Below are 21,001 nucleotides of genomic sequence, written 5' to 3' on the forward strand. Positions count from 1 at the left end.
ACTGTGGCATTATGGTGAGTCTTCAAGTCGGGCAATGTAAATCTACTGCTACTACTACCCGTTTTTCTTTTTTTATTGCTTTTTTCTCCTCCTCCTCCCTTTCCTCTTCCTTCTGTTTCTCCTAATTCTCTTGCTGTGGTCTTTTATTGAATTTTTAAGCAGCTTTATTGAGGTATAATTGACATACAGTAAGCCACACATATTTAAAGTGTACAGTTTGGTGAGTTTTGACGTGTGTATATACATGTGAAACTGTCACCACAATGAAAAGAGTGAACATGTCCATCTCACCCCAACATCTCCTTTTGCCCCATGGTAATCCCACCTTCCTGGCTCTCCCTGCACCCCGCCCTCCACAGGCAACCATTGATCTGCTTTCTGTTACTTTAAATTAGTTTGCATTTTCTAGAGTTTTATATAAATGGAATCATTCAGTGTGTTGTCTGTCTTGTCTGTCTTTTTTCATTCAATGTAATAATTCTGAGATTCGTTCATGTGGTTGTAGGTATCAATACTTCGTTATTTTTGTTACTGAGCAGTATTCCATTATTGTATGGGTATACCACAATTTGTTTATTCATTAAACAGTAGGGCATTTGGGTTGTTTCCATTTGGGGGCTGTTACAATAAAGCTGCTATGAGCATTCATGTACAGGTTTTAATATGGACATATGCTTTCATTTCTCTTGAGTAAATGCCTAGGAGTGGAATGGTTAGATCATATAGTAGGTATGTTTAACTTTATTTTCTTTATATTTATTTATATTTAACTTTATTACACAAAAAGAGTTTGTGTAAGATTGGTATTATTTCTTACATACATTTTAATATAATTTTATATATTTTATAGTGTGTATATATATAATTATGTATGTATATAATTATAAAAAGAATTCACCTGTGAAAGGTAAATTTTGATGTAGTTTTGTTCTTTGGATGAAATCAATGATAAAATACATTGCCTAGCTAAGAAGATTCATTGACACTTTGAAAAGTATTGTGTCTCTTTTTTTTTTTCCTCTTGTGATGAGGACTTTTAAGATTTACTCTCTTAGCAACTTTTGAATGTGCAATACAGTATTATTAACAAGGTCACATTACATACCCCTGACTCATTTATTTTATAACTGAAAGTTCGTACCTTTTGACCCCTTTCACCCATTTCTTCCACCCCTTGGCAACCACCAATCTGTTCTCTGTATCTATGAGCTTAGTTTTTTGTTAGTTTTTTAAATTCCACATATATATGATCATACGGTTTTTGTCTCTACGCTTATTTCACTTAGTGTAATGCCCTCAAGGTCCATCCATGTTGTTGCAAATGGCAAGATTTCACTCTTTTTTATGGCTGAATGGTATTCCATTGTATTTATATAGTATTCCATTGTATTTATGTACCGCATCTTCTTTATCCGTTCATTCATCGATGGACACTTAGGTTGTTTCTATATCTTAGCTTTTGAAAATAATGCTGCAGTGAACATGGGGTTGCAGATAACTTTTTGAGTTAGTGTTTTCGTTTTCTTTGGCTAAATACCCAGAAGTGGAATTGCTGGATCATATGGCAGTTCTATTTTTAATTTTTTGAGGCAACTCTATATTGTTTTCCATAGTGGCTGCACCAATTTACATTCCCACCAATAGTGTACAAAGATTCATTTTTCTCCACATCCTCGCCAATACTTGTTATTTCTTGTCTTTTTGATAATAACCATCCTAACAGGTGTGAAATGGTATCTCATTGTGATTTTGATTTTCATTTCCCTGATGAATAGTGATGTTGAGCACATTCTCACGTACTTGTTGGCCATCTGTATGTCTTCTTTGGAAAAATGTCTGTTCAGATCCTCTGCCCATTTTTTACTTGGATTGTTTGTTTTTGTGCTGTTGTGTATGAATTCTTTATATATTTTGGATAAAAGTCCCTTATCAGATATGTGGTTTCCATATATTTTCTCCCATTCAGTAAGTTGTCTTTTCATTTTGTTGATAGTTTCCTTTGCTATGTGGAAGCCTGTCAGTTTGATGTTTATTTTTGCTTTTGTTGTTTTTGCTTTTGGTGTCAGTTTCAAAAAAGAAAAAAAATCCTTGCCAAGAGCAATGTCAAGGAGCTTACTATGTTTTCTTCTAGGAGTTTTATGGTTTCAGGTCTTATGTTCAAGTCTTTAATCCATTTGGAGTTAATTTGTGTGTATGGTGTAAGACAGTGGTCTAGTTTCATTCTTCTGCGTGTGGCTGTCCAGTTTTCCTAACAAATTTTATTGAAGAGTCTTTCCTTTCCCCATTGTATATTCTTAGCTCCTTTATCATAAGTTAATTGACCATATATGCATGGGTTTATTTCTGGGCTCTATTTTGTTCCTTTGATCTATGTATCTATTTTTATGCCAATACCATACTGTTTTAATTACTGCAGCTTTGTAATGTAGTTTGAAATCAGGGAGCATGGTGCCTGAAGCTTTGTTCTGCTTTTTCAAGATTGCTTTGGTTATTTGGGGTCTTTTGTGGTTCCATGCAAATTTTAGGATTGTTCTATTTCTGTGAAAAATGCCACTGGAATTTTGATAGAGATTGCATTGAATCTGTAGATTGCTTTGAGTAGTGTGGACATTTTAATGATATTAATTCTTCCAGTCCATGAGCATGGAATATCTTTCCATTTATTTGTGTCTTCACTCATCTGTGTCTTACAGTTTTCAGTGTACAGGTCTTTCACCTCCTTGGTTAAATTTATTCCTAGATATTTGATTCTTTTTGATGCAATTGTAAATGGGATTGTTTTCTCAGTTTCTCATTCTGATAGGTTATTATTTGTGTATAGAAATGCAGCAGATTTTTGTATGTTGATTTTGTATCCTGCAACTTCACTGAATTCATTTATTAGTTCTAACAGTTTTTTAATGGAGTCTTTAGGGTTTTCTATATATATGTCATGTTACCTGCAAGTAGTGACAGTTTTACTTCTTCCTTTCCAATTTGGATGCCTTTTATTTCTTTTTCTTGCCAAATTGCTCTTGGTCGGACTTCCAATACTATGTTGAATAAAAGTGGTGAGAGTGGGCATTCTTGTTCCTGATCTTAGAGGAGAAGCTTTTAGTTTTTCGCCATTGAGTATGATACCAGATGTGGGCTTATCATATATGGCCTTGATCATGTTGAGGTACATTCCCTCTATACCCACTTTGTTGAGGGTTTGTGTCATTAAATGGATGTTGAATTTTGTCACATATTTTTTCTGCATCTAGTGAGATGATCATATGATTTTTATCCATCATTTTGTTAATGTGGTGTGTGTATCATATTGATTGATTTGAGGATTTTGAACTACCCTTGCATCCTTGGAATAAATCCCTCTTGATCATGGTGTATGATCCTTTTGATGTAGTGTCGAATTCAGTTTGCTAATATTTTGTTGAGAATTTTTGCATCTATGTTCATTTGGGATATTGGCCTGTAATTTTCTTTTCTTGTGGTGTCCTCATCTGGTTTTGGTATCAGGGTAATGCTGGCCTCATAAAATGACTTTGGAAGTGTTCCCTCTTCTTCTGTTTTTTGGAAGAGTTTGAGAAGGATTGGTATTAATTTTTATTTGAGTGTTTGGTAGAAATCACCAGTAAAGCCATCTGGTCCTGGACTTTTGTTTTTTGGAAGGTTTTTGATTACTGATTTAATCTCCTTACTAGTAATCAGTCTATTCAGATTTTATATTTCTTCATGAGTCAGTCTTGGAAGGTTGTATATTTCTAGGAATTTATCAATTTCTTCTAGGTTGTCCAGTCTATTGGCATATAATTGTTCATAGCAGTCTCTTATGATCTTTTGTATTTCTGTGGTATTAGTTGTAATATCTCCTCTTTCATTTCTGATTTTGAGTGCTCTTTCTTTTTTTCTTGGTGAGTCTAGCTAAAGATTTGTCAATTTTATGTATCTTTTCAAAGAACCAACTCTTAGTTTCACTGATCTTCTCTATTGTCTTTTTAATCTCTATTTCATTTATTTCTGCTCTGATCTTTGTTATTTCCTTCCTTCTACTAACTTTGGGCTTTGTTTGTTCTTCTCTTTCTAGTTCCTTGAGGTATAAAGTTAGGTTGTTTATTTGAGTTTTTTTTTTTGTTTCTTGAAGCAGGCATTTATCGGTATGAACTTCTCTCTTAGAAGTACTTTTGCTGCAACCCATAAATTGTGGTATGTTGTATTTTCATTTTCATTTGTCTCAAGGTACTTTTTGATTTTTCCTTTGATTTCTTTGACCCATTGGTTGTTCAGTGGCATGTTGTTTAATCTCCACATATTTGTGAATTTTCCAGTTTTTTTCTTGTAATTGATTTCTAGTTTTATACTGTTGTAGTTGGAAAAGATGCTGATGTGATTTCAGTCTTCTTAAATTTAATAAGACTTGTTCTGTGGCCTAACATATGATGTATACTGGAGAATTTTCCATGTTCACTTTAGGAGAATGTATATTATGTTGCTTTTGGATGGAATGTTCTATATATATCTGTTAAGTCCATCTGGTCTAATGTGTCATTTAAGGCCAGTGTTTCTTCATTAATTTTTCTGTCTGAATGATCTTTCCATTGATGTAGCATTGTGTCTCTTTATGTTTGTGTGCTCTATCATTTGGTATATTACTTCAGACTCTTTAAGGCTTATTTTCATTCTTCAACAAGATGTTGACCCTGCCACGTGATTTGTGATCTGACACATATAGTCTTACTTTGCATATCCAAGCTATATATTTGTTTGCTCTCCAGTGTCTTTTTGTAGAGTCCTTGATGATGTTTGTGTTCCATTTATATTAACACTAAAAACCTTAACATGTTGAAGGAATGATGATTCTAAATGAAATGTTGACAATCATGGTTGCATCTTGTTTTTGATTTTGATTTTCCTTTATTAGTATGAGCGGACATTTCAGGTGATATGGTGGAAAGGTTTCTGTACTTTAGACCTATGAATCTCAGTTTTGTAATCCAGAAAGTACAAGTTGGACAGAGTCAAAGAATAACATTTATAAAGCAGCATGTAGGAATTAGGTGCTTTCTTTAAAAGGAGAAGCACCTTTTATGCAATTTGTTTTTAAATTTGTTTTTAAAATTTGTCAGGATGAAAGGTCCAATGGAAATGTTAGGTGCTTTAAGAAAGAATCCAAAGAAATTTAACCATCAGTTCATATGCTGTCTTACACTCCGTACCAGCCACTTTTAGACTTTTGTGTTGTAAGACTGTATTATACATTCTGTAGTTAACTCAACAAACTTAGAATTTGAACATTTTGAATATAGTTAAAAAGAAACTGAATTTGTAAAATGAACAAGTCCTAAAGTCTGATTGTGGCTCCATTCCTAGATAGCCATTTAACTTTGGGCAAGTTATCTAACCCACCTGAGTTTACCTGTAAAGGGGGTACGTTACCAATGCTTAGTTTTAAAATTTTGCACTTTTAATTCTGTCATAAATGTATCCACAGCACTTGATATATCAGTGTATTTTCAGTGTACTTTATAAAATAATGTTTTATAATTAGAAGTCACTGCTTTAGTTGCTTTTCTTATAGATTGCTTCTTTGTTTTTAAACAAAAAGTATATGAAGAGTGACATTTGAAACATGATAGGGAACCCTTTGTTTTTGACAACCTTTTGTTGTCATGAAGTAAAGGGTCGCATAGCACAAAGCAAAATACTTTTATTTTTCTCTCTATAACTCTTTAAAATGAAAAGCAAATTAATTTTAAAAATGCAGTTCATTGTTAATAGATAGTTCATTCAAATGATTCAAAATTCAGAACATACTGAAGGATATACAGTCATGTGCTGCATAATGACATTTCAGTCAATGATGGACTGCATATATGGCAGTGGTCCCGTAAGATTAGTACCATATAGTCTAGATGCGTAGTATGCTATACTATCTAGGTTTGTGTAAGTACACTCTGATGTTTGCACAACAAAGAAATTGCCTAACGATGCATTTCTCAGAACGTATCCCAGTCTTCATGCGATGCATGACTGTACAATAAAAGCTTTTCTTCTTACCCTTTTCCCCAAGCTGCCTGATTAATCTCCTCCAAAGCAGCTAATGTTATCAATTTTTGTATATTCTATAGTTATTTCATGCATATAAAAGCAAATGTGGAAAAGAAGCAAACGTGAGTGTATTTTTTTCTCCTTTTTAGATACAAATGTTGGCATACAAGATCCACTCTTGTGAACTTGCATTTTTCGTTTATCAAAATATAAAAGCAACTAAATTTTTAAAAAAGCTCTTCTTGGGGCTGGCCTGATGGCATAGTGGTTAAGTTTGCATGCTCCGCTCTGTCAGCCCAGAGTTCACAGGTTTGGATCCTGGGTGTGGACCTACACACTGCTTATCAAGCCATGCTGTGGCAGGTGTCCCATATATAAAGTAGAGGAAGATAGCACGGATGTTAGACCAGGGCCAATCTTCCTCAGCAAAAAGAGGAGGATTGGCAACAGATGTTAGATCAGGGCTAATCTTCCTCACTAAAAAAAAAAAAAACAAAACAAAAATCTCTTCTAACACAAATTGACAGAATCTTGAACTTGAAATAAAGGGAGGAACTCTAGTAACCAATATGGAAGGTATTGGAAAACAAAATAATTAGGGAGAATAATGCATTAATATGTTCTAATCAATTGAAAAATCTAGGTGCAGTAAATGACTAAAAAGTACAAGAAACGGAAAATCTGGACAAACCAGTAAGTGAGGAAGAAATAAGAAAAATTGTCTGACATCCAAGAGAGTAAAGTGATTGAAGAAGGAGGGAATTAGCAGTTGAGTTAAAGATTGCATAAGATGAGTCAGAGAAGATCCTTTGGATTTGCTCCTTGGAGGTTATTTATGACCTCAGAGGATGTTTCAGTAGAGCAGTAAGAATGGATACCTGATTGTTGGGGGGCTGCAAAAAGAATTGGAGGTGAGGAAATGGAGACACAATAGAGAAAACATTTTAGTGTAGTTGTGCTGTAAATGGGACTTAGCATGATACCCAGTGCAGAGTAAAGAATTTTTCCTGTAAGGTAGGAGAGTGTTGAGCATGTTTAAATCACGATGGTCAGGAGCCAGTAGAGAGGGAAAAGGCGAAAATGCAGAAGAGAAAATAGATGATTGATTATGAGAAGTCCCTGAGAAAGGCAGGAGGATCTGAAATCTGGAATACAGCTGAGAGAGATTGGCTTTAGACAGGAGGACGGTTTCCCTTTCCATTCTGATAGGAAGAAAGGATTGGTGCACATCCAGGTAAGGGTTGGTGTTGGGAGGAGTTCTTGTTAATGGCTTTCCTTTTCTCTGTAGAGTGGCTTAGTCATTTGGTGAAAATGAGGGGAGAAATTAAGGCATAAGAGGTTGGAGAGAATAGAGAATGTATAATGGTCAGTATAGACAATAGGAGAGAAAACTGAATGGATAAATACACCCAGATCAATGGGCAACGTTGCTTAGCACACTGGGTGCAGGCATGGAGAATGCCAACAGGTAGATTCTTCTAGGACAGTGGTTCTCACTTACTGGTCTCAGGACCTCTTTCCTTTTTTAAGTATTGACGGCTCCAGAAAGGTTTATGTAGGATATATTTATTGATAATTACTCTGTTAAAAATTGAAACTGGTAAATTTGAAAATTTTTATTTATATACCATACAATAGTAAACTTGTGTATGTTAACATAAATAATACATTTTTTTTATGAGAACTGACTATATTTTCCAAAACAAAAGAAATTAGTGAGAAGAATGGCATTGTTTTACATTTGTGCAAATCTCTTTGATCTCTGGCGTATTAGAAGACAATTGAATTCTCCTATTTCTCCGTTCAACCTGTTGTGATGTGCTGTTTTTGTTCAAGTATATGTAATAAACTTCATCCTCATACAGATAGGTAGTTGGAAAAGGGCATATTTTAAATGCCTTTTCAGATAGTTGTGGCTCTTCTTCTTTGATACTATACCAAAACTAGACAAGTGCTAAGTTTCTTAAAGATTAAAGTTTGGAGTCTGACCCATATCAATGAACTTTTCATATATTAATATCCATTGATCTAGTCTGCTCTGGATGTATTCTGATCTGTTCTGCCCATACATCTTTTGCCTATGCATAACTTTGTAACATCTTGCCTTTGTAACGTCATCCTTCACTGAGTTGTACAGATCTTCTGAATGCTGATATGTTTCATTAAACAATATTAAAGAATCACGTTGTTTAATATCACCACTGATTTCATCAGAAAAACCTTCTAGTATTGGGAAGCCATCAAGTTCACATTGATGGATACAAATTTTCCACCATTCTAATTTTTGCTGGAAAGATGGAATTTTATCATAGGCAACAAATGCTTCATTGTTTTCCTTTAAGTGACAGGCTTACTTTGTTCAGTTTTGAGAAAATGTCTGCCATATATAAGTTTGAATAATTAAACAATTGCACACATGCTTTTCTTTGAGACAACAACCCTACTTCATTATGTGGCAGAAAAGCTTTATATGTTTCATTTCATTTCATCATTCCAAATATTAAAAGGCTATGTACTTAAGGTTGAGATTTAGTAAAATCGTACTTTGTCAAGACATTCTTGAGCGAAACTGGCCTTTTTATTTTCCTGCAGGTGCATGGTGGCGAAGAATGCAGTGATCCCTGATACATAAATAAAGATACTTAGCCTTTATTTATGCCAAGGTTCCAGTAGTTTGTGAGCACAGTGAAAAGGGGGGCACATGATGTCTTAATATTATTGTGAAAATAAACTTGACCTTATGGAAACTCTGGAAAGGTCTTAGGGACGGACTCCCAGAGGTCCATGAACCACCTTTTGAGAATTGATGTTCTAGGCTTAATATTTTGTTAGGTGTGTTCAATAGAATTGAGACATGGTAGTAAAAGACATCATAGTTAAAGACTGGACCACGGACTCTGGTCTGGAGAGTCCTTTTAGTTTGTTCTACGTATCAGCTCTTTGTGAGAGGATACCAATATGTGTTTGTCAACTTATTTGTTTGAAATCTGACAGTTATATGCTTCATAGTCAAAAGGAACAATTTATGATGCTCAAATAACATTTTGGGAGTGAAGAACTGTAGCTTGGAGGACTAGATCCGTACTCCAAGGATTTAAGAATCAGAGTTCTAGTCCTGCCTCTGTTACTCATAAGGCTTACTGAGTTCTGAGAGTGTCACCTAACCTTTCTAATTCTCAGGTTTCTCACCTCTAAAATAGAGTTAATAGTATCTGTTCCCACCTTTCTCAGGGTAGTTTTGATGTTCAGATGTTACCATCAGTATCTTACCCCAGGTAATATCTTCATCTTTATTTCTGTAAAGGTGTGCTTGGTGTGTGGTAGATAAGTCAATAAATGTTTATTGAGTTAATGAATGAACTTAAAAAACAGTTTATTATGAAAGTTTTAAACACACGAAAATAGAGAGAACTGTATAATGAACCCATGTCTACCCTTTCCTCAATATATGTGACTCTAGAAAATAACATGTTCTTATGTAAATAAAATATGATCATACCCAACAAAATTAAAATTAGGTTCTTAATACCATCAGATAGTCCTTTCACATTCAAATATCCCCAATTGGATTAAAATACATACATATATATGTTTTACAGTTGGTTTGTTCAGATCAGATCCACACAAAGTCTGCTCATTGCATTTGTTTATGACTCTTGGTTTCTTTTAATTGGGAGCATTTTCATTCCCCCAGCTGCCCTCTTTTTATACCATTAACTTTTTGGTGAAACTGAGGCTAGTTTTGTTAAACGTCCCAGTGTTTGGTTGCTTCCCAGATGTTATTTAGCTTATTCCTCTATTCCCTACATTTCTAGTAAACTGGAAGTTAGATCTAAATGTTTGATTAGTTTCAGATTTAGCTTTTGGGCAAGAGTACGTTATAGATGGTGCTGTGTACTTCCCATGTGTATCACATAGGAGGTGCATAATGTTTTCCTGATACCAAGCTTGATCATTGGGTTCAAGTGCTGGCAGCCTGATCTTTCCATTGTTCATCACCAGCCTTTCTTGTAATGGACTTAGTATCTATCCATTGATGGTCATTGCCTAAGTGAATGAGCTTTGGAACTATGAGGTGCTAAATACATGTGTGCAGGTATTATTGAGGTACTATTATAATTACTACTAATAAAGTAGGGCAGTATCTTTATTTGAACAAAGTCATCAATGGAATAATATCCAAGAGGCAGAGCTGTAGATAGTTAAGAAGCCTCTAAGTTAGGGACTGTAGATTTAACAGCGAGGATAATTTTATATATAGTATGGAAAGAGCTGATGTTTTTTCCCATCACAGTAGATTTAGAGTTTGTCTCTTAACATCAAATCATATTAAAACAAATACCTTTAAGCCATCTTTTTAATAAAAAGACGCTCCAAAACCATTCTATATCTACATTATTTTAAGAATTGATGAATACAATTTTAAGAACTGATTAATACAAATACAGTTAGATGATTGATACAGTAAGATTCCAGATGACAAATAGAATTCGGACACGCCCTTGGAGCGCTCTTGGTAGTGAGATTTAAGATGTCAGCTATAGATGCCATAGTTTTTGTTTGATTGTTTCTGTTAGGAGAAAATAATTAAATCATCCCATTTTATGTGGTTCATAATGAGTCCATTTGTAGAAATTCTCATTGAACTTAAACATTGGGAAATTAAATCAAAACAACATGAATGTTTGGAAAATATTGTTGGTTTCTTCTCTTTACTGTTGGATATGCCTGTTAAAATGATACTGCAGAAAAATACTTCATGTTTAGACCAGGGGTGGAGGACAGGTGGTGTGTTCAGGAAATCCATGTAGTCTCCGTGGAACCAAAAAACTTGACCGAATTCTTGAAAAACTGAAGAGTTTTCTGGTTGTTGACTATGGGACGTAGAATTTTACCCAAGGACATGTTATTAACTTATTTTTTTCTTCAATAGGAAAATAAAAAATATTTCAAACGTAGTGAACTTGCGAAAAAAGAAGAGGAAGCATATTTCGAAAGATGTGGCTACAAGGTACGAATGCCTGCTTTTATGTTAAATTGTATATTTCTGAGTTTAAATTTATACAGCTGTTGTAAAGTGACAAAATTATTGATCTCTGTTCAATTTATCAATGTTATACATTAGCCTATAAATGAGAAGCCATCTGGAGAGGTATGAGTTTTGGCTTTTATTTTTTCTTTCTTTCTTTTTTTTTTTTTATCTTGAATTTAGGAAAATACATGCATGACTTTTGGCTTGGAATGGTTTGGCTTTTGTGGACAGCATGAAGTGGCTTGAGATCAAAGCTTGAATTTTTATTTCTAAATTAAGTCCTGGATCTGATACTGCCTCATTTTCATCTCCACCACTACTCCTCTCCCCACCTCTCCCAATAAAAGTCTATTTTTAAAGGGTTCAAAACGTTTTATTAATTCAACAACAGTGGTATTAGCAGTGATTTTTTTCCCCTGCTTTCTCCTGAATATTTTAAACCATGTTTTTATGTTTGCATTGTTAATAATTCCTTTTGTCCCCGAGTACTTCTGCCTGCAATATAGTGCCATATAACATTTATATGCTTTTGTGTAATAAGGGATCACATTTCAAACACTGATTCGTCAGTTGGATAGAAAATATAATCTGGAAATATTTGTTAGAAACAAATGAGTTATCTGGAAGACTTTGTATGTTTTAGAAGCATGACTGAAATTATCTTTGAGATTACCTAGTTGAATACCGTATTGGGGTTTTTATTGGGAGGGGTTAAAAGTTATGAGGTGATGTTATGTTTGAATTATTTTAAAAGAAGACTATATCTAGTTTAATAATTTTTTAACCAAAGTTCAGAGGTTTTGTTGAAATACTTTTGCCAAATCATAAATTTGAAATCAACTTTTTGCTTGTGAAAGTCAATATAAAATAATACTTTTGTGCATGTAATGGGGAAAGTTCTGGAAATTAATTTATCTGGCATAGCATTTCTAGAAGGAAGCATGAGGAAGGCGAATGGTATGTATGTGCATTTGACTCTATTTTGTAGTGTTGGGAGAGGGCAAGTGTTAAAATGTGGTTATATTTCTGATAGCTTTCTAAAATATGAAGGTTTTTATTTGTCTTTTGATATTTTTCGTAAATAAATTGATTTCATTTGCCTCTAGTTTAGGAAATTAAAATATGTTTTATGTAAATAATCATCGAACAGACATTCAGAAAGATGATTTCTCATCGTTTGCTTGCCCAGCATTGTCTAACTCAAACTTGATTTGGAATAAGAATCACCATTGGTTTACTCTGCTGACTTGTTGCTTTCCCAGATCCCTAAATTTGAATCTTTTCAACTTTTTGATACAGTAGGAAAATAATTTGAAACAGTGGCAGTTTTGCTTTGTTTAGATTGTGTCAGTGATACGGCAGTACTTTCTTGCTTATATAGAGGAAAGCACTGAAGCAAAATAATTACTGTAAAAGTACCACTTGTAACATTGAATCCAGCTGACAGAATGTCTTAGATCTTTTCCTTAAAACTATTGACTGCCATTCTGTAATTAAAAATGCTTTTCATCCTGAAATGTTTGGAGAAATACCTGTTTTTATGTTTATAAAGAAAGCGTAGATTTTTCTTGCTAAAATGTTTTTAATATTTCCTTCTTGGTAGTTATGAAAATATAGCACGTATTACCTTTATTTCTTTATAGAAACTAGTTACCGTTTTTTAAGGCTTGATCCTGATTTGGTTTGTGAAAATACGAAAGGTTAGTTTTTTACCTCAATTTTCTCTTATCACTATTAACACTGATAAACATAACCTTTTACTGTAAACTTTAGAATCGTAAAATTATAGAATTTTTACCATATAGCCTTTCTTAATTGAATGTGAATTTTCCCTTAATGTTGATCTTGTTTTGTGGTTTTTTGATCTTACATTCGGCATTTTAGATTTGTCTTATGGTCAGATGGGAAACCATGTTTCAATATCTTTTTACAGACCACACAACGGGGCTTATTAATTGCTGAACTCAATTTTCCTAAACTGTGACTTTGGGCAGCAGACTCAAGAAAATAGATGAAGAGATTTTTTTTTCCTGCAGGTTCAAATAAGCAACAATGTCCACTCTTTTCTTTGTGTGTTATGAGTAGAAAGGTGCTGTTTTTCGTTTTTTTCCCATAAGGTTCATCGCTTAGTTTGTGGGCAAGTTTTGTATAGTTGGGGAATTTTTCTACATCTCCAACAGTGATTTCTATGCACTTGGAATAATACCTTTCAAAAAAGTAGGATAGGAAAAAGCTGGAGCTTGAGGCTTTACAGGTTTCTGTTAGAAAGCAATTCTTTTCTTTGGTCTTCATTTTAAACCCAGAGCAAGGATCAAATAACCCTGCGAGATGATTTTCTCAAAGAGGAGAAGCAAGTTGATTGTTTTTAAGAAAAAAGTAGAATTCTTTAGAGTCTAGGGAGAAAATGAGTTGAAATAGTTTTAGAAACTATTGTAGTTAAGTCACTCTTCTGTAGCAAGAATGCTGTTTCCTACGTGCATGCTTTCTACTCGTGGTGTCCCTGAAATCGATAAGTTTGATAAGCTCTTTAAAGCATGTATGTTTATTATGAGCTCTTTCCTCAGAGGAACATTTAGAAAACCTTCAATATTTAAAACATGTTTAATTTCTGTGAGTAACTAATGTAATGAATGATAAATATTAACTATACTATATTTTAAAAACTGAATTTCATTTCTTTTGGCTATTAATGCAGATACAGCCAAAAGAGGAGGACCAGAAACCATTAACTTCATCAAATCCAGTATTAGAACTTGAACTGGCAGAGGAAAAATTACCCATGACTCTTTCTAGGCAAGAGGTAAGTTTATGTATGAGCGTTTCATGAAAAAAAGAAAAATCTCCACAGCATTTGCATTTATCTCCGGTTCTTTCCAATAAGTTGTATGTCATTATTTCCCATATAAGATGACTTATTGAACTAAAAATACTGTGCAGCCAGCCATCTTTCTTCGTGAGGTTCTAAATTAATCTCTGATACTATTATCTTAAACTTTTTAAAGAATATATCCTCCTAAACTTTAAAAGCTAAACACATTGTTCTAAATAAGTATAATTAAACGTGTATTCTAAATAATTATTGTCTAAATTATCTTAAATAATATACTATTTTGTAACTTACTTTCTCTTATTTAATACATCTTTCTAGGTCAGAATATAGAGATCTATATAATTTTTTATGACTGTCTAATTTCCCACAATATTTTTAAAACCAGTTCTTTATTAATGGTCAATTTAGATTGCTTCAGTATTTCCCTGTTAAAAATCATTCTAAGAATGAACATCCTTATATGGATGTCATTGTGTGCATAATAATGTATGATTATTTCTTGTGGAAAATTTTCTAGAAGCAGGATTTCTGGAGTCTATGTACTGAAGACTAAAGACTATGTACATTTCTAAGATTTTTGATACCCATTACCAGAGGGCTTTATACCAGTTATACCAATTTATACTCTCACCTGTAGTGTTTGCCCATACCCTGGTCAATATCAACTATTATTTTCCTTAAAAAAATATATATAAGATATTCATGTGATATAAAGAATTTGAATATACAGAAGGGCTCAAGAAAAATAAACTTTGAACAAACGGAAACTTTCAGAGGAAAGTGGCTGACTCTAGAAGCTGTCGTGAAAATCAGATGAAGGAATTTTGAATACTTAGCCTGATGAGAGTAATATTAAAGACTTAAAAAGAAAATCCATTTTTTTTAAGCTCTACTTTTGAAAAATATCTAATTTTGAAAAAGAGTTGAGTGTCCTCTGTTGTTTCATAAAGTAGAACTAAAATAAATGGGTAGAAGTTTGAGGGAGATAGATTTTAGTTTGAGAAGCAAAACATATCTGCCCAAAAATGGGATGGGCTGTTTTCATGAAGAGACGTGATATCTATCATTTGTGAGACAGGGTCCTGACAAACATGTTTTTGAGCTCATTGCTGCATTGATTGGAGATAGCATTAGGCGACCTCTTAAGTTTCGTTTTAATACCAAGCTTCAGTTAATCCTGTGGGAGCCCTACCAGTGGTTTCTAAGTGTGACACTATTTATGTCTCCAGATAAAGTTCTTAGTATTGTTTTAAAAATTTGGATCAACCTTTATTTTCGTAATCACAATTTTTGTTTCTCCTTTTTATGAAATATAACGTGCAGACAAAGAATATAAAACTTATATATACAAAGTAATGGATAATTACAAAACCAACACCCGTATAATCATCACCCAAGTCAAGAAAGAGAGTATTATCAGCCCCTCAAAAGCCCTGGATATGCCCCGCCCACGAGGGACAAGTTTTTGGTTTTAATGTAGTATTGTGATGCCGACTGCCTCTCGGCTGTGGCCACTGAGGTATTATCAGCTGACTCCAGACTCTCTTTTCCTTTTCTATATAATATTATCACTTCCTCCCATCTTAATGTTTTTCTTATGTATTCTACTGCACAGATGGGTCCTTTCCTGAAACAGTCAGCCAAAGGACCTAAACCTAGGGTTATTTAAGATATGACAATAACTCAGTATATCTGTTCATGGAAAATTAAAGGAAAAACAAACACAGCTTACTTTTTGCTGTGTTTGCATTGACATTTCAAAATAAGTGTTTGGTCACCTAAAATAGGAATTATTAATAACATAAGCAATTACTGTTGTCTTTTGATTTTTTTTTTTCCCCCCTCAACAGGTTATCAGAAGATTGAGAGAAAGAGGAGAACCAATCAGACTATTTGGAGAAACTGATTATGATGCTTTTCAACGTTTAAGAAAAATAGAGATCCTCACACCAGAAGTTAACAAGGTAAGAAGTCAGAACAAAGCTAGAAGATATCACTGTACCACATCAACTAGTGTAGTATGGAGTTTGACTCATTGCGTTATTATAGCAAAAATGGAAAATAAAGTTGCCAGATTACTGCTACTGAATGTAAGTTTTCTTTAATTTAAAAAAACAGCACATATCTTGGGGCCGGCCCTGTGGTGTAGTGGTTAAGTTCGCTTGCTCTGCTTCGGTGGCCCGGGGTTCTCAGGTTTGAATTCTGGGCACAGACCTATGCACTGCTTATCAAGCCATGCTGTGGCAAGCGTCCCACATATAAAGTGGAGGAAGATGCACACAGATGTTAGCCCAGGGCCAATCTTCCTCAGCGAAAAGAGGAGGATTAGCCACAGATGTTAGCTCAGGGATAATCTTCCTCACCAAAAAAAAAAAAAACACATACCTTAAGTGTACAGTTCAGTGCATTTTGACAAACACACACAAGCGTGTAACCACTACCTTTATGAAGATACAGAACATTTCCATCACCCCAGAAAGTTCCCCAGCTCCTTTCTTAGCTAATCCCCATATTCCTCCTTTACTCCTGGGTAACCACCTTTTTAAATTGTATCACCATAGGTTAGTTTTGCTTGTTCTAGTGTTTCATATAGATGGATCCGTAGAGTATGTGTCTGGCTTCTTTTGCTCATCATATTTTTTAGATTCATCCATGTTACTGCAGATATCAGTAGTTTATTCCTTTTCATTGCTGATGATATTCAGTTGTATGAATATACCACAATTTGTTTCCAACTTTGGGCTGTCATGAATAAAACTGCTATGAATATTCTTATACAAGTCTTTTTTGGACCTATGTTATTTCTCTTCATTAAATATGTTGTATCTCTTGGGTAAATACCTAGATGTGGAGTTGTGGAATTACAGAATACTAAGAGTAAAGTATGCTTAACTTTTTAGGAAATGCCAGATATTTTCAAATGTCATCAGCATTTGTTATTGTTAGTCTTAAATTTTAACCATTCTCTTGTATGTGTAGTAGTATCTCATTGTGGTTTTATTCACAAGTTCCCTGATAGCTAAAATTTATGAGCATCTTTTCATAGACTTATTGTCCATATCTTTCTCTCTGCACTGTGTTCAAGTCTTTTGTTCATGTTTTAATTGGTTTGTCTTTTTATTTTTGTATTATGGAAGTTCTTTATATATTCTAGATACAAGTCCTTTGTCAGATATACAGATATATGTTTTGTGACTATTTTCTCCTAGTCTATGGCTTACCTGTTCTCTTCTTGGTCTCTTTTGATGGGCAGTAGTTTTATATTTGATGAAGTCCACTTAATCAGTTATTTTTCTTATATATTTTTCTTAGCTATTGTTTTTGGTGTGTTGCTTAAGAACTATTTACCTAACCCAATGTCTTGAAGAGATAGTCTTCTCCGTTTTCTTCTAAAAGCTTAATAGTTTTAGCTTTTTACGTTTGGGTCTCTGATCTTGTTTTATGGCTCAGCATATGGTCTGTCGGTGAATATTCCATTGGCTCTTGAAAAGAGTATGTTTTATGCTTTGGGTAAATGTCAATTACAATAGTGTTGTTCAGATCTTCTGTGGCCATATTAACTTACCTACTTGCTCTATCAATTACTGAGGGACAGGTGTGGTTATCTGTGGCTATGTAACAGACCACCCCAAAAGTTAGTAGCTTAAAATAATTTATTGTTATAAAATCTTTTTCAGTTATCTATGACTGTAACAAACCACCCTGAAACCTAGGAACTTAAGGTAACTTATTATCTTTCACAGCTCTGTGATTTGTTTGGGATCCTGCATGTGTTGCAGTCAGATGAAGGCTGTGGCTGAGATCATCTGAAGGCTCCCCTGGGCTGGCCTTCGAACTTAGCATCATACCTTAAAGGTTCACCTATGTTGTAGCATGTGTCAGAATTTCCTTCCTTTCTAAGGCTGACTAATATTCTGTTGTATGTATGGACCCCATTTTGTTTATTCATTCATCCTTGGTGGACATTTGGATCGTTTCTACCTTTTGCCTATTGTGAATAATGCTGCTGTGAACATGGGTATATGAATATCTGAGTCTCTACTTTCACTTCTTTTGAGTATAGTGAAGTGGACTTGCTGGATCATATGATGATTCTATGTTTAACTTTTTTTTCCCAAAGTATAAATGAATTTTTACAAATTTTCTTCATTTATATTATTAACGTTTTCAGCAATTTGTTTTCCTTTATTTTCAGTCCTTTCTAACACTTTCTTAACCTAAATTCTTGGAAAGAGTTAGTGGGTTTTGTAATGCTTCATTTTACAAACATTTATTTCTCTTCTATGTCCTGAGTCACTTTCCTTATCAAAAGGTAGTATAAAATACTCAAGTGAACAATTAAATTTTTATTATCTGATTTTATTTTTCTACTACTCATATTTCATTTCTTGAAAAATTTTCTAGCTTTTAATATTAATTTATTACAACCTGCTGTATTCTAATCTTGTTCAAGCCTATCCCAAATACTAAAGAGTTTCTTATTTGTACATTTTTAAAATTGGGGTATAACTGACATAGAACATCATATTAGTTTCAGGTGTACCACATGATGATTCGATATTTGTATATATTGTGAAAAGATCACCACAATAAGTCTAGTTAACATCTGTCACCATACGTAGTTGCAAATTTCTTTTCTTGTGATGAGAACTTTTAAGATTTATTCTCTGGGGCCAGCCCCGTGGCACAAGCGGTCAAGTGCGCACGCTCTGCTGCGGTGGCCCAGGGTTCACTGGTTCGGATCCCAGGCGCGCATTGACGCACCACTTGTTAAGCCATGCTGTGGCAGTGTCCTATATAAAGTAGAGGAAGACGGGCACGGATGTTAGCCCAGGGCCAGTCTTCCCCAGCAAAAAAAAAAGAGGAGGATTGGCATCAGATGTTAGCTCAGGGCTGGTCTTCCTCACAAAAAAAAACAAAAAAGATTTATTCTCTTAGCAACTTTCAAATATGCAATACAGTATTGTTAACTATAGTCGCTATGCTGTACATTACATCCTCAGGGCTTATTTATGTTATAACTGAATGGTCTGTTTTAAGTTGATAACAACTTAAGTTTTAACGCATTCTAAAGCTCTACATTTTTACTGTCCCCCATCCACATGTTTTCAGTGACACGTTTTACATCTTTTTATCTTGTGTATCCCTTAACTAATTATTGTAGTTACAGTTATTTTTACTACTTTTGTCTTAACCTTTGTACTAGCTTTATAAGTGATTAATTCACTACTTTACCATATATTTACCTTTACCAGTGAGATTTATACTTTTGTATGTTTCCGTGTTACTAATTAGTGGCCTTTCTTTTCTTAAAGTCCCTTTAACGTTTCTTGCTAGGCTAGTTTAGTGGTGATGAACTCCTTTACTTTTTGCTTGTCTGGAAAACTCTTTAACTCTCCTTCGATCCTGAATGATGACTTTGCCAGGTAGAGTATTCTTGGTTGGAAGTGTTTTTCTTTCAGCGCTTTGAGTATATCATGCCCTTCTCTTCTGGCCTGCCAAGTTTCTGTTGACAAATCTGTTGCTGATCTTAACGGGGATTCCCTTGTATGTAACAAGTTGTTTTTCTTTTGGTGCTTTTAAGATTCTCTCCTTGTCTTTAACTTTTGACATTTTAATTATAATGTGTCTTGGTGTGGATATGTTTAACTTTTTGAGGTATTTCCATACTGTTTTCCACAACAGCTGCACCATTTTACATTTCTAGCAATACACAAGGGTTCCATTTCTCCATGTCCTAGCCAACACTTGTTATTTTGGGTTTTTTTTTTTTTTCTTTTGATAGCCATCCTAATGGATGTGAAGTGGTATCTCATTGTGGTTTTGATTTGCATTTCCCTAATGACTAGTGATGTTGAGCATCTTTTCATTTGCTTGTTGGTCGTTTGTATGTCTTCAGTTCTAGACCTTTGCCCATGTTTGTTTTTTGTTGTTAAGTTGTGGGAGTTCTTTATATATTCTGGATATCAATCCTTACCAGATATATGATTTATAAATATTTTCTCCTGTTCTGTGGGTTATCTTTTCACTCTGTTGATAGTGTCTCTGATGCACAAAAGTTTTTAATTTTGATGAAGTCCAAGTTACCTATTTTTTCTTTTGTTGCCTGTGCTTTTGATGTCATATCCAAGAAATCATTGCCAAATCCAGTGTCATGAAGCTTTTCTCCTACATTTTCTTCTAAGAGTTTTATAGTTTTAGCCCTTACATTTCAGTCTTTGATCCATTTTGAGTTAATTTTTGTATATGGTATAAGGTAAGAGTCCAGCTTTAAGGTTTCCATTTTTTTTTTTTTTTGTGAGGAAGGTCAGCCCTGAGCTAACATCCGTGCTAATCCTCCTCTTTTTGCTGAGGAAGACTGGCTCTGAGCTAACATCTATTGCCAATCCTCCTCCTTTTTTTCTTCCCCAAAGCCCCAGTAGATAGTTGTATGTCATAGTTGCACATACTTCTAGTTGCTGTATGTGGGACGCAGCCTCAGCATGGCCGGAGAAGCGGTGCGTCGGTGCGCGCCCGGGATCTGAACTCGGGCCGCCAGTAGCGGAGTGCGCGCACTTAACCGCTAAGCCACCGTGCCGGCCCAAGGCTTCCATTTTTATCAAATGATCACAGACTGGATGTGAATAGAATGTGGAATTTGCTGGTTTGTTAGAAACGTAGTGAAAGCCTAGGATATAGATGAGACACTAGTTTTATACTGTTGACATTTCTGAATATATTGGGAGTTCAGAATAGTTGCAGTGAGGTTAGATATTTTAAGTGAACTGGGAAATGGGTTAGGGACTCTAATGGAGAGCTGGTCACTTCTACCAGGCTTCATTAGAAAATTACAGCATTTATGAATATTCTTATTTAGATTTGTCACCCATATGTTTTATTTTTCTGACCATCAGACAAGCTATTTTGCATACATTCTTGTAAATTTAAATATATTGGTAAAAATTAACTTTGAATGAGCAATGGTGATAGCTGTATAATAAATTGAAATCATACTTGTCTCTCTAGTTTTATTAAGCTCTTAACTCCTTGTGAAGAAAAAAGATGAATTGTACTTACCATTAGTGAAAAATCAAAAGTGAAACATCAGTGAAATTTCATATGAGGTGTAATTT

At 34.3% G+C, this 21,001-nt stretch overlaps 1 protein-coding gene across 4 annotated transcripts in view; it reads left to right on the forward strand.

The window, feature by feature from the left end:
* The window catches only part of PRPF18 (pre-mRNA processing factor 18), a 91,367-nt gene that overhangs the window by 50,952 nt on the left and 19,414 nt on the right, over nt 1-21,001 (forward strand). For all 4 annotated transcript variants that reach the window (XM_058532449.1, XM_058532448.1, XM_058532446.1 and 1 more), the window contains exons 2-4: nt 10,961-11,038; nt 13,755-13,859; nt 15,740-15,853. In XM_058532449.1, coding sequence (XP_058388432.1) covers nt 10,961-11,038; nt 13,755-13,859; nt 15,740-15,853 — 297 coding nt within the window. The remainder of the gene's footprint in view (nt 1-10,960; nt 11,039-13,754; nt 13,860-15,739; nt 15,854-21,001) is intronic.

This window comes from Diceros bicornis, chromosome 36 (assembly GCF_020826845.1).
Source record: "Diceros bicornis minor isolate mBicDic1 chromosome 36, mDicBic1.mat.cur, whole genome shotgun sequence".
Lineage (NCBI taxonomy): Eukaryota > Metazoa > Chordata > Mammalia > Perissodactyla > Rhinocerotidae > Diceros > Diceros bicornis.